At 35.9% G+C, this 14,206-nt stretch overlaps 1 protein-coding gene across 1 annotated transcript in view; it reads right to left on the reverse strand.

Moving 5' to 3' along the window:
• Nucleotides 1–4,305: 4,305 nt before the first annotated feature.
• The window catches only part of LOC116888101 (leucine-rich repeat and calponin homology domain-containing protein 2-like), a 21,442-nt gene continuing 11,541 nt past the window's right edge, over nt 4,306–14,206 (reverse strand). The window contains exons 3-7 of the mRNA XM_032889462.1: nt 12,630–12,687; nt 11,764–11,876; nt 11,450–11,587; nt 11,216–11,293; nt 4,306–6,931 (exon numbers count right to left, since the gene is read on the reverse strand). Coding sequence (XP_032745353.1) covers nt 6,812–6,931; nt 11,216–11,293; nt 11,450–11,587; nt 11,764–11,876; nt 12,630–12,687 — 507 coding nt within the window. The 3' untranslated portion in view covers nt 4,306–6,811. The remainder of the gene's footprint in view (nt 6,932–11,215; nt 11,294–11,449; nt 11,588–11,763; nt 11,877–12,629; nt 12,688–14,206) is intronic.

A 14,206-nucleotide genomic window follows, 5' to 3' on the forward strand; every position in this document is an offset into this window, starting at 1 on the left:
AAGAGGTATGATCAAAATGTGAATGCTTCACTCCTTCTTTAAAAGGGGAACAAGAATACCTTTGGCAGGGAATAGAGAGGCAAAGATTAAAACAGACACAGAAGGTACACCCATTCAGAGCCTGCCCCACAGGTGGCCCATACATATACAGCCATCCAATTAGACAAGATGGATGAAGCAAAGAAATGCAGGCCGACAGGAACCGGATGTAGATCGCTCCTGAGAGACACAGCCAGAATACAGCAAACACAGAGGCGTATGCCAGCAGCAAACCACTGAACTAAGAATAGGACCCCCGTTGAAGGAATCAGAGAAAGAACTGGAAGAGCTTGAAGGGGCTCGAGACCCCATATGTACAACAATGCCAAGCAACCAGAGCTTCCAGGGACTAAGCCACTACCTAAAGACAATACATGGACTGACCCTGGACTCTGACCTCATAGGTAGCAGTGAATATCCTAGTAAGAGCACCAGTGGAAGGGAAAGCCCTGGGTCCTGCTAAGACTGTACCCCCGGGAATTGGACTGTGGGGGGGAGGGGGGCAATGGGGGGAGGAGGAGGAGGGGAACACCCATAAAAAAGAAGGGGAGGGGATGTTTGCCGGAAACCGGAAAGGGAATAACACATTTTCGAAATGTATATAAGAAATACTCAAGTTAATAAAAAAAAGACAAAGTTCCTTCTATTTTGAGTTTCTTTAAGACGTTTAAACATTTTTTAAATTGCATACTGTTTGTGTTGTGGAGGTACATGTAGTTACAGAAGCCTTCAGAGGTTAGAGATGTCAGATCCTCCTGAAAAGAGTTAGAGACAGTCGTGAGCTGCTTGATGTGGGTGCTGGGACTTGAACCTGGGTACTGTGAAAGGCAGTATGTGTGCTTAACTGGGTTGTTTTTGCAAGATTCATGGATTTGGGTTTTTGTTGTGGTTTTTGTATATTCTACAAAACAAAAGTATCAGTTGTATAGCTGGAAAAGTCTGTGTCCTATTCTGCGCATACTTTCTTGACTAGAATTATATCTTCATGTCTTACTGGACAAAAAGCCTTTAAGTTTTAGGAGACCCCATTTATTAATTGTTGATCATTTTGAATTGTTTTTTGTTTTATTTATTTACATTCCAAATGTTGCCCCCTTTCCTGGTCCTCCCTCCAAGAACTCTTCATCTTATCACCCTCCCCTCTGAGAGGGTACTTCCCCACTCACACTGCCCCAACTTATCCCCCCATCCCCCTTCCCTGGGGTATCAAGTCTCTACAGGATTAGGTGCTTCTTTGCCTACTGAGGTCAGACAACGCAGGCCTCTGCTTCATATGTGCTGGGGGACCACAGACCAGCCAGTGTGTATGCTCTTTGCTTGGTGGCTTAGTCACTGGGAGCTCCCAGGTTGGCTTCACTACTGGTGTCCTTTCCTGTGCTAGGGAGCTCCAGCATTTTCTCTTTCTCCTTGATCAATTTCACAGTATTAGGTCTTACGTCAATATCCTTGATCCATTTGGAGTTGTACTTTGTGCAGCGTGAGTGATGAAGATTTGGTTATATTGTTCTGCATTTAGCTGCCAGTTTAGCTAACAGCACTCATTGAAGATAATCATCTTTCCTCCAAAATGTACTGTATGCCTCTTGGACAATAATCAGTGGCTGTTAAAGTGTTGGCTTAATTATGACACTGAAGCTAAATGGATGGAGTAATCATTGTGAGGGAAGAAAGCCTGACTCAGAAACACAAGTATCACATGGTTTCTCATTTGTTGTAAATGTTTCCTGTTAATCCTTAGATCTTTCATCTGGGTACGCATAAAGGTCAATTAGTTAGCAAAGCAGCACATGGGGCACTTCAAATTGATAGTGATAGAACACAAGGGTTAAAGGGTTCAATTGGAATAATGTATCAGCAAGGGGTAAAATTGGAGTAGAGCCTGCTCAGCAGGGTAGAAGAGAAAGTGGGGAGATCATAGCAGTAAGGCTTTGGAAAACACTCATATAGAAAGCTAATAGTGTAAAAGCCTCCTAAAATACATCCATAAACATATTCGAAAAAAGAATTTAAATAGAATTACCCTACAATGGGTTGGTATTGCCCTTACTCCACAACACAGGCCAACAAATAAAGAGCCCAGATACTCATTCAGGCCTATGGAACACTATTGAAAGGTGTAATTTTAATTACTTTAACATAAATTATAATGAATTTCTTTGAATTTGTTTACAATAAAATTTTTTGAGTGATCTGAGTAGGACTTTAAGCAAATTCCCTTTGAGATTGAAAATATGTGTTTATTTGCATATGTAAAATCATATTACTTTTGTAGACATGTAACTAATGTGTATCATTAGAATACAGTCAAAATAAATCAATTTTCCTACCATTAAGTGGCAGAGTAGTTAGATTTATATATTTGAGGGACAAATATTATGGATCAACTTAGTATGTAAAAATAATCATTTTTTAATGAATCAGACTTCATTGCAATAATTTTCAAATTATTTTTTATCAAACTTCTATCCTTAACTACTTTTGTTAGAATTGCCATAACTTATAAACTGTTTGTGTATGGAATTCTCATTCCAATCTCTAGATTTTTCCAAAACAGTGAGATGTTATTATGTACAAAACTTTAACCCTGGCCCTTATATTAAATACCTACTTACATTTTCTATTATGCAAAATTAAGTTATCTAAAATCATAAGCATAACTTCTATGTTTAAAATACAGAAAAGGAAGATATACCTTAAAACACATGGTTTTAATACTTCCCATTTTATCAATTATAGCAGCTTTCCGGGCATTTATACATCAACCTTATGTACAACAATAATCTTATGCACAATAACATATGTCCTTTCGAGTTTTCCATACAATGATACAGATCCTTGGGTATTTCTTCTAGGGCCATTCAATATAGAATATTAAAACTATGTAGAAAGCAAGCCTGCTACTAAAGCTCATTCAAAATTCTGTGGTGAACTTGGAATTCCTTTAAAAACCTATCAAATAGCGACTTACAAGTACTCATTGAAATGTGCATGTTTAAGGTAACTATGGCAACATTGTCTTCAATAGCACTTGGCAATACATAAATGTATGAGTTAATTATACCAATGAGCAATGATGCCCAATTAAATATGTGTTTTTTAGGAAACTTACAATTGAATGTGAAAGAATAAATTTGCTATCACACAGGCCAAAGGCACTTTGTTCATATTTGAAGGGACAAAAACATACAATAGAATTATTGCTTATTGGCCTACACTATATGTAGTATTAAATAACGTTTTCTCTTATAGTTTGTCATACGGAGAGCTTACTTACATCATACACTGAGAACATGTTTGCAATGTTAACTTAGTTTAACACTTTTTAGACAAAATTTAATACTTTTGAAACAAAATTGAAAATAACATAGTATAAAGGGAATCGGGCTCAGAACAATCTAACTTCAACGTTTGTTGAGTTTGTTTCCATTGTTCTTTAGTTTTTCAGATGTAATCTCATTGTCTGTCAAGCTATCCTTAAACTGCCAGGTTCAAGAGATGCTCTCACTTCTGACTCACTAGGAGGCTAGATTCTTGTGTCAACATGCCTAACTAAAACAGTTACTAGGTATACCTTATTAAATGTTTTCTTTTTTAAATGTTATTCTTTTTATTGGATTCTTTTATTTACATTTCAAATGTTATTCCTTTTCTCGGTTTCCCAGACATAAGCCCCCTAACCCATCCCCCTCCCCAAACACACTCTTCCCACGCCTCTGACATTCTCCTACACTGGGGGTCCAGTCCTGGCAGGACCAAGGGCTTCTCTTCCCATTGGTGCCCAACAAGGCTATTCTCTGCTACCTATGCAGTTAGAGCCCAGGGTCAGTCCATGTATAGTCTTTGGGTAGTGGTTTAGTCCCTGGAAGTTCTAGTTGGTTGGTATTGTTGTTCTTATGGGCTTGCAAGCCCCTTCAGCTCTTTCAATCCTTTCTCTAATTCTTCCAACGGGGATCCTGTTGTTTTCTCTTTTTTAAGCTCATTATTTTGTGTGTGGCAATACTATGCCAAAGTGCACTCACGGAGCTGAACTACTCAAGAATCCACAGATCTCAAGACCCTTTCCAGGAATTGGCACTGCAGGATTTGCCACCATGTGGGTCTTGGAAATGGTTATCAGGCTCCACAGCAAGCACCTTTCCTCACTGAGCAACATCGCCAGCACTCGAGGTTTAACTATTCTTCCACAGTGGGGACCACAGACACAAACTGTCAGGGGGAATAGCAATAGTGAGAGGGATGATAGGAAAGAGAAAATGAGAACCAGGCTGAGATTTTTTTCATTCAATTTTATCCACAGTTTGCATCGGTAATATACATTTAGTGTTCCATTTATTTTTTAAATGCATCAGAAAATCAATTATGATAAATCTGTGACTAATACAAACATTTCTGAATTCTTCAAAAAATTCAGTTAGAAAAGTCATTAAACTAGCATTCTATAAAGATAATTATTAAACAAATGGTTATGCATTTTTACTCATTTCAATTCAAACATATCCAACATCACTTCTTTCTTGTGCCATATGGTCATAAAGTTTAATAGAAGTAGCTACCTAATGATATTTGGGCCCCAATAAAAATATTCTTTGATTATTCAATCCTCCTCAAATCAAAAAAAATCCAAATAATGATGATTCTTAAATCAATAATTGAAGTAAATATATGTCATAAAAATATTTAGCATAAAATTTATACTTAAAAACTACTAACATAAATATGTCAGGGTCTTGGTATAAGTTTGTCATTGTGGACTATGCTGAAAAACTGCCTTAGAAGTGATGTTGTTATTGACTTTTGGCACAATAATAATTAAGGACCTCAAAGGGACCCATCTTGAAAACAATTTGTATTAGCTATAAAGACGACAGAGCACCGAAGTTCTGGTGTGCTTTCTCTTTAAGGTAATAGTTAACTGACAAGTGAAATGTAGCAAAAGAATTGTCTAAAAAATCACAACTATTTCAATAATAACAAAGCACAAAACTACTAGGAAAATAATACAACATTAAGTAATAAGAGCAATTCTATAGCACAATAACCATGAGAGAATTATGAATGATTGTTTTGGTTGTTAAAAGTTTTTAAGTCTGTAATGCTGTCAACTGTCAAGGTTAAAAACTCATCGACTAAGGTACTTACTAAATTACCTATGTCATTGGGGATATTTTCAGATCCAACTATTTAGCCATAACTAATTTGATCAAATATTTAAATAATAAATTATTAATAATTTAATTCTTAAAACTTACAGTATAAAACTTGACTCTTTAATAGTTCGAATTTGACTTCTTGGGAATGTAAAAACACATCTGTATTCTGAAGCCAAGATTGAAATATATGGCTTCATAATGACTGACAAAAAATGTAGATTTATTCCTAAACCCAATCCTTACCATAGTATTTGGCACATGACATTTTACATTTTATAAATGCCCTTTGAAATATCCTAGACCAACGTTTTTACTAAGTTGCATCCATATTAAGAGGTAATAAGTGCAAATAATCACACAGTTAAGAAATGATACTAGCTTGGTTACTACAAAAGTGAATATGAAGGCTCTTCTATAGGAAACTGAGTTAGCTGTCACAGTAATGTTTTGGAAAAATTCCTGCCCTAGTATCACTGTAAGTTTATACATCTCCAAATCAAGCAAGGACTTTACTGAACATTCTATTCCATGAACCAGACTGTGTTTAATTCAACATCAACTTACTTGAGGATCATAAGGTATACATGCTCCAGAAAGGGACAGATTTTTTTAATCAAAACCTGTTTCTTAATGGCCACTCTCTGAAAATGGAAGGCAGCACTGATGTACTGAATGCTTCTGTAAGGTGAGATACGAACCCAAATGTCCTTGACAATAGTACTTCCCTAGCTTTCCAAAGCCTTACTGCTTTGTGTAACGTTCTCAACAGAGAAATAAAATACTCTTCCGAAAAAATGATTAAAATGATGACTACGGTTTTGCAAAATTAAATAGCATAAATTAAGCATATTAACATTTTTTGACAACATGAAATAACCAATTCAAGGGAAACTGCAATGGATTAACTAAGAAACCACCAATGTGAGGCACATTTAAATCCTCACATATTACTGACCATACAAAACCTACCAAAATATTTAAAAATTCCATTGATTCTATTAATACATAAAAAGAAATTGCAAAAATGCTTAAGACTATTTAAGATTCATCAATTACACAGGCACTTCACATGTAAACAACCTACAGTATAACTGAAAATATTTTGGCACCAACTGATAATACTAAAAGAATTGAATAATGCCAGGGTTTTGATTTTTCTACTCATTTTTGCTAGGAAACAAAGACAAAATATTGAAGAGATTGTGTATAAGCTAGAAGTATATGAAGTAACTCAAATATAGAATTGTTTTCCTAAAACATGATTAGGTGACCTAGATGTTCACTAGTATACAGTGATGTAAAAATATTCAACTTAATGTGATTGTTAAATTGAAAGTATGTTTTCAATTTTGTAATAATTTGCATTCTGGAAATTCATCAAGGTTACTGAGTCACAAAATAAAAGGAGAATTTTAATTTATCAAAAACTCTTATTAAATTAATCCAATTTTCTTCCAAAAATTGCTTGGAAAACTCAGAGTTCATATCTGATATCTTATGTGAATCTAAAAGAAAGAAACCTAAGGCAAACTGTTGTTACTGGACATTCTTCATGATTTTGAGATACCGGAAATCATTTCAAATACATGAAATTATACACGTATAATGCTTTCAATGTCAAATCAAGCCATAGAAAGCTGAGATGCCTTTGTAGTAGGTAATTCAAGGAGGGCCTGAACTGTGACACCAACTTTCACAAGACCTCGTTCTTCCAAAATATGGTGAGGCAAGCAGAGTCTCTCCTGGGGAAAGAGCAAAAGGTATTTGAATGTTCATAATTTTTAGCAGTGGAATAAAATGTTGAGTCAGAAACAGATTTTAAAATTATTTAATTTTTAAATTATTTCTTTCCTGTTTTGAAATTACTGCACCGTTTCCCCATTCTCATTCCTCCTTTCAAACCCACTCATATACCCCACTTCAACCCCACACAAAGAATCAGATTAATAAAAATGATTTATTTATTTATTTATGTATTTTATGTATGTGGATGTTTTGTCTGTGTGTATATCTGCAGAGCAAAAGAGGGCATCAGATCCCAAGGGACTACAGCTATAAATGGCTGTGAGCTGGCATGTGAGTGCTGGAAATTGAACTCAGGATCTCTAGAAAAGTAGCCAGTGTTTTTAACTGCTAAGCTATCTCTGTAGGCCCAAAAGCCAGATCTTTTAAATATTCTTTCTCTTCGAACTCAGATAAATAATACAAAATTCTACTTTTTCTTTTTAAATAATATAAACTGTTGTTAGACTCATACCTTATAGTAAGAAAGGGACTATAGAGATTAGCTTGGTCATTAATACCAGTGTTTTCCACAGAAATATCTTTCCCTACACAGAGTTAAGGAACAGACCACCAGTATCCAGTCTCTATTATCTCAGGAGCACCTCTCATGTATCTTCCCACTGAAGTTGCTCTAATCAAATGCACATACATATTTGACTACTCTGTCAAAGCATTGATCTTTTTTTATTATTAACTTGGTATTTCTTATACATTTGAGTGTTATTCCTTTCCGGTTTCAGGCAAACATCCCTAATCCTCCCCTCCCCTTCTTTGTGGGTGTTCCCCTCCCATCCTCCCCCATTGCCGCCCTCCCCCCAACAATCTAGTTCACTGGGGTTCAGTCTTAACCGGGACCCAGGGCTTCCCCTTCACTGGTGCTCTTACTAGGCTATTCATTTGCAACCTATGAGGTCAGAGTCCAGGGTCAGTCCATGTATAGTCTTTAGGTAGTAGTCGCATTGATCTTTAAACAGTGCCTTACTTGAAACCTTCTACCTGTTTTGATTTCAATGATACAAATTTGCTTGGTTCTTCCACTAAACCTACAGCAAGTGGGCTTTCAATTGCAGTAGTCTGTATCAATCCTCTTCTAATGTGGGAAATATTTCCAAGAATACTACTCATTCTTCTCTTTTTTTAAGTATAGTACTCCTTAGTATTCTCTGTGATCATTTTAACTCTCACTTCTGCCCTGAATTCCATGTCTTTATTTCCCCTAACAGCACATCAGGCAAATTCCAGAGAGTCGTGGCCAACTGGAACTGATAGGGAGACATCAAAATCCTCATGTCCATAACAGAACGGCTTTTGTAAGGAAAGTTGAACTTCTGGATTTTGTATCTCAGTCTTTTTTCAAATTACATTGATACAAAAATAAGAAGTTTAACAGCCTTCACCTTCTTTACTTCTGTAAGCAAATTAGCATTCACTGAATAATATTGAAAATACCTAAGGATACCCTAAAAATGACTTTTGCATCTTAGTATTCATTGCTACATTTGGTGCTCCTGAAGTATTTTATGCAAATGTTTAACTAATCAATCAGGTTGGTATCATAAAAGTAAGTAAGTTTCAAAGCAAGGACAACAGTTCTTGCGTCAGAAACTGCAAAAAGAGCAAATCATAATTGTGATGGTTTGCATATTTGGCCCAGGGATTGGCACTATTTGGAGGTGTGGCACCAGTAGGAGGTGTGGCCTTGTTGGAGTAGGCGTGTTACTGTGGGAGTCTGCTTAAAACCCTCATCCTAGCTTCCTGGAAGCCAGTCTTCTAGGCAGCCTTCAGATGAAGATGTAAAACTCTCAGCTCCACATGCACCATGCCTGCCTGGATGCTGTCACGTTCCTGCCTTAATGATAATGGAGTGAACCTCTGAACCTCTAAGTTCAGCCCAATTAAATGTTGTCCTTTATAAGACTTGCCTTGGTCATGATGCCTAGTCACAGGAGTAAAACCTTAACTAAGAAAATAATCAATGTAAAACAAGAAGAAAATGACCAAGAAATGAGCCAAGAGGGGATTAGTGAGGTAGGGAGCTGTACTTCAAATAATAGCATTACCTAAACGTAAGTATTGGCTGAACCAAGCATCACCCCCTACAGACAAACATATATGTAACAGATATGCAGCTTGGTCTTCATGTAGGTCCCCAACAATTATAATAAGAGCTGTCCCTGACTCTGATGCTTGCTTGCATGTGGATCCTGTTCCCCTAACTGTGCTGCTTTCTCTGTGGCCTCAGCAGGAGAGCATGTGCCTAATCCTGCAGTGACATGATATATCAGGGTAGAATGATACCTGGGGGAGGCAGTCCCTCTTCTTGGAGGCGGTGAGGGATGAGCTATGTATATTAGTGGGAACTGGGAAGACAGGGAGTGCTGTGATCTTGAGATGTAAAATGAATAAATAAATTAATTAATGGAAGAAAAATGGCTATACTAAATGAGAACTGGGAATGCGAGGATCAACCATATTGGCTGGTTCCATTTACAAGAACCCCTGGAAATGTGAAGACGTTCATACTGATAGAAAGCAGATTGGTGGTTATCTCAGGAAGCATGGACTCCGGAAAGACATGAGGAATGTTTGGGATCAAAATTTTGCTGATGTTTTCAACAATGCATGGTTAGATCAATATTTTAAAGGCTGCAGATATAGGCCAGTGGGAAAGTGTTTGGCTACCAGAAATGGACCATTAAGTTAGAATTTCAGAATTTTTAAAAAGTATCAAATTTCATGTTTTTATTTATTTATATGTGGTTTATTAGGTATTGATATCACACCAATAAAGTTGTTGAAAAATTAGGAAACACCCTAGAGTAAAGAAATAGTAAAATAATAGCACATTATTATCTTCCAAGTTCAGGATAAAAGTAAGTGGAAACTAAATGTAAAACTCTCAAATTCCTAAAACAAAAAAGGTTTTTGAAAAATCATGTAATATCATGTAATAATAACAACTAGGGAAAACTTCAAAAGTATCTTTTTATGAAATATAATTTTAAGGCATCATATAGAAATCACAGTAAGAAAATAAAAAGCATTTAATTAGCAAAGCATACATGGATTCATTTTTTTTTCTTTAAAAATAGTGTCTATTCAGTTGAAGTAAAATCTGATCTGATGACGAGTCAATGACGTTACCATTTAAAAGAGAGCTGAACACAAAGTAATGGAAATTTCAGAGTGTCTCTTTCCTTAGTAGTCATGGTAACATTAGTTTTATAAAGTCCTCAAGATTGACAACATTTTTTTTTATTTATTTTTTTTATTTGAAATTTTTTTTTTATTAACTTGAATATTTCTTATATACATTTGAGTGTTATTCCTTTCGGTTTCCGGGCAAACATCCCCTCCCCTCCCCTTCCTTAGATTGACAACATTTTTATTAGACATTTTAATCTATCAACAATACTGATTTGATTTTGTAATACAGCAATTATTTTATAAAATACAAGCCAATGCACATTAATTTCAAAGTTTCTCCATTATAGATATTATCATATATATCTATATGTATGTATGTATATGTAGATATTTACCTACCTTTTAAAGTTTTACTTGCATTTTCCCTACATGTATGTCTGTGTGAGGGTGTCAGATACCCTAGAATTGTAGTGACAAACAGATGTGAGCTGCCATATGGGTTCTGAGAACTGAATCTGGGTCTCCAGGAGGAGCAACCAGTGCTGTTGTGCACTGAGCCATCTCTCCAGCCCGGTACCAAAAATTTTAATTGGACAGTTTCATTGCTTCTATATAGTTATACTACTGTATAATTATATTAGACAGAATTCCGAATTTCCTCATGAAGTTGCAGATAAGAGCTGGCATGTAGCTCAGTGGTGGAATGTGTGCTGTGCATGTATGAGGCCTTGGCTTCAGTCTCCAGCATAACACTAAAGAACAACAAGGGGTCTAAACATCCTTCAGCGGAACCCCCCCACCACCACCACCTGCAGCTAAATACCAACAGCAATGGTGTCACACTTAAGCTGCAGTTCGCACAGCTACATTGTGTTTACGCACAGATGGATTAGCAAACATTTTACATATAGGTAGATGCTTTAGGAAGGCCTTCAAAAGATTTTAAAAGACCAATTACATATATGTGCATGATAAAGAGACAAAAAATACTCAAATTTGTGTTCACAAAATGTTATTCATCCCTCACTATGAAGATGATTCTACTTTCCTTGTAACAGATTTATAGTTAAATGACAACTTTGTCAGATAATTACCTGTGAAACACCCAACTTTTTGCAAGCATCAAGAAAATTTTCTACATTTCTTCGACATTTTGCCATGCTCAGCTTGGGCTATGAGGCAGGAGAAGAAAGACATACAGTATAAGTACTCTTCTAAGAGAACTTAGTTGATATTAAAAACTCTGTTTGTTTACGGGCATTATTTAAAGACAGTTTTAAAAACTTGTATTGTCTTTGGAAAGTCAGTAATCTATTGACACTACCTACCACTGCTGGTGATGGCACATGAATACTAGCTACGGAGCGTGGCCTTATGTGATTGGCCAAATGGCAAAGAACAACTCCATCCATCAGTGCAGCTCCTATGTCATCAGGCAGAATGACTTTTAATCTGGATTCAAGATTCTATAAAGAAATGAAGATAAATTGCAGATGTCTTATGTAAACATGGTATGCATTCATATTATTAATTATGTGACCAAAAATTGAAAGAGCATTAAGAATAAAATCAATATACTTTTTGAATTTGCTGCATTAACCCACTTCTGTAAAAGGAGAAGCACATGGTCAATGTGACTCACATTGCGGAGCTGCCGAATCTGCTCACGCTCTTCCCGTAAATGCTCCATCTTCCTTCTCATTGTAAATCCTGGATCTGCTGCCCCATATTCTTGACGAGATGCACGACTGAAGGCTATATACAAATAGAAATTCCCTAGCTTTTTATAAAGATAATACAAAGACCAGCCATCCACAGAGAAAGAGGCGTGATCAAAAGCATGAATTTAGAAGTACAAGAGATGTTATTAATAATGCATTCAAATATTTTAATTATATTTAAATGATTTTAGCTAAATAGTACAAAAATCAACAGACAACAAAATTGCAGTGACTTCTACCGCTTAAATATGTTCTTATTTAACCATATGTTATAAGAATCTTATGAACCAGGTTAAAAGGGATAGTTGAACCTATGACAGGTTCAAAATGTCTAAAGACAAAAAGGAAATTATTCTGGAAGGTCAAGAGGGTTATTTGGGAATAAAACCACGATTCAGTACCTTGCCAAGTAAAATGGATCCATTTTCTTTTGAGCATGCCAAATGCAAAAGATCCCTGGGTTAAACCACAATATAATGGAGTGCTATAATTGCAAAGAGTGCTTTGTCTGCTGGCAGAGGGCTCATTCTAAGAGCAGTCACAGTAGAGTAGAAATAAGACTGCAGGATACCTAAGGCAGAAAGGAGGTTACCAGAGCATGGAGAGAATGAGAAAGAAATGATGATGGGAACTGTAAAGGCAAAGAAGTCCAAGAGAAAACTGCTTTTAGAAGAGGGAAGAGAAGCTTTGAGTATATAAAATTATGGATTCTGATGCATTTAAGCTTGGAAACTCTAGATTCAACATAGATAACAAATGTTATTTAAAGACCATACTATACATTTACCTGATCTAGGCTTCAAGCCGAAGGGACCGTGTGAAAAGCCATCAGACCTGTCATAGTCCTAAAAACAAAAAGAGGAAAACCTTTATTGTTCCAAGACCATCCAGTTTCCTATTCATACTAGTTCCAATTTTGAGATGTATTTCTGATATTTACATGAATAAAGTCAACCTCAATTTCAATTCAAGCTGATGTGTTAACTTTTTAAAAAGTCAATAAATACTGCAAAGTTACTTAGGTATGGATTTTTAATTTTCCTTTAATTTTTAAAAATAAGGGTGTGTGTGTGTGTGAGAGAGAGAGAGAGAGAGAGAGAGAGAGAGAGAGAGAGAGAGTTGAGGGGAGAGAGGGGTGATGGACAGAGGAAATCAGAAGACAACTGGGGGAGTCACTTCTGTCCTTCATCCATGTGAGTCCTTGTAACCAAACTCAGTTGCTTCAGTTTGGTGCCAAAAGCCCTTACTCGGTGAAGTAGCTCACCAGAGTAGATTCTTATAGAAAGAAAGAAAAAACAAAAAACAAAAACAAAACAAAACAAACAAAAATGGAAAAGAAGACCATTAACAAGGTATGATAGATTATAAAAAGAATCCATTTAGTCTCTAAATAATGAAGCACACTTCAATTAAAAGATTTACCAACATGGACTGTATCTACAGTGTCTTGACACATAGCAGTTGAAAACTTGAGGCCAAGCTTCAAATTTATAAGAACAGGGGTTTCAGAATATATGAGCGTAAATTACTGTCTTCCATCTGAATGCACATTACTTCACCGTGCTTCTGCAAGCTGTGGTGAGCTATGGAAAGACAGCTGTAAATAAATTGGCTATTGGAGTGAAAAGTTTAAGGTGTAGTTGTGGAAACATTTGATTTTAATGTGGTAAATTCCATGCAATTCAAATGAGTTTGTTATAAAAATTAAATGAGAACATTGAAAGTGCTTTAATAATTTTATAATTTATGAAATAAATAACTATAATGCAAGGGAGTGACTTATTACTCTGGGTGACAATTCTGGGAAGCAAGTAGGACCAAAACCTCAGTTACTTCTGTCATTTATTGACTATGCTAATTGGTAAAGCAACTGATTTCTTCCACTTTAAAATCATAAAAGCACACAAAATGGGACTATATTTATGTTCAAATGAAACATAAGGATTCTCTTAATGTGATATACAAACAGGTTTTACCGTTTCCTTTTTCACATGAAATTGAAGCAGTGAGAATTTTTACAGGGTGTCTGAATCTTCCCTAAATATGCTATAGGCAGCTCACTGTGAATATCTCTGGAGTTACAATACAGACGACCACCATCCTTTCCACCTACAGCCTTCTGTGCTGTCCCCATTAGTTTGCTTAAAATATTATAAATTCCTCAAAAATAATTCCATTCATCCAAACACAAGCAAAATTAAAAGTTAATATAACTTATCTGGAAAAAAATGACATTAATACACCACCTGGTAGACACAGACCATAATATCATAAATCAACTATGCAATCCCAGTGGTAGTCATGTATACCTCTACATTTGTCATAACTTACAAAGAAAAGATAGACAACAGCATGCAACTACGA

Source organism: Rattus rattus, chromosome X (genome assembly GCF_011064425.1).
Source record: "Rattus rattus isolate New Zealand chromosome X, Rrattus_CSIRO_v1, whole genome shotgun sequence".
In the NCBI taxonomy this organism is placed as follows: Eukaryota; Metazoa; Chordata; class Mammalia; order Rodentia; family Muridae; genus Rattus; species Rattus rattus.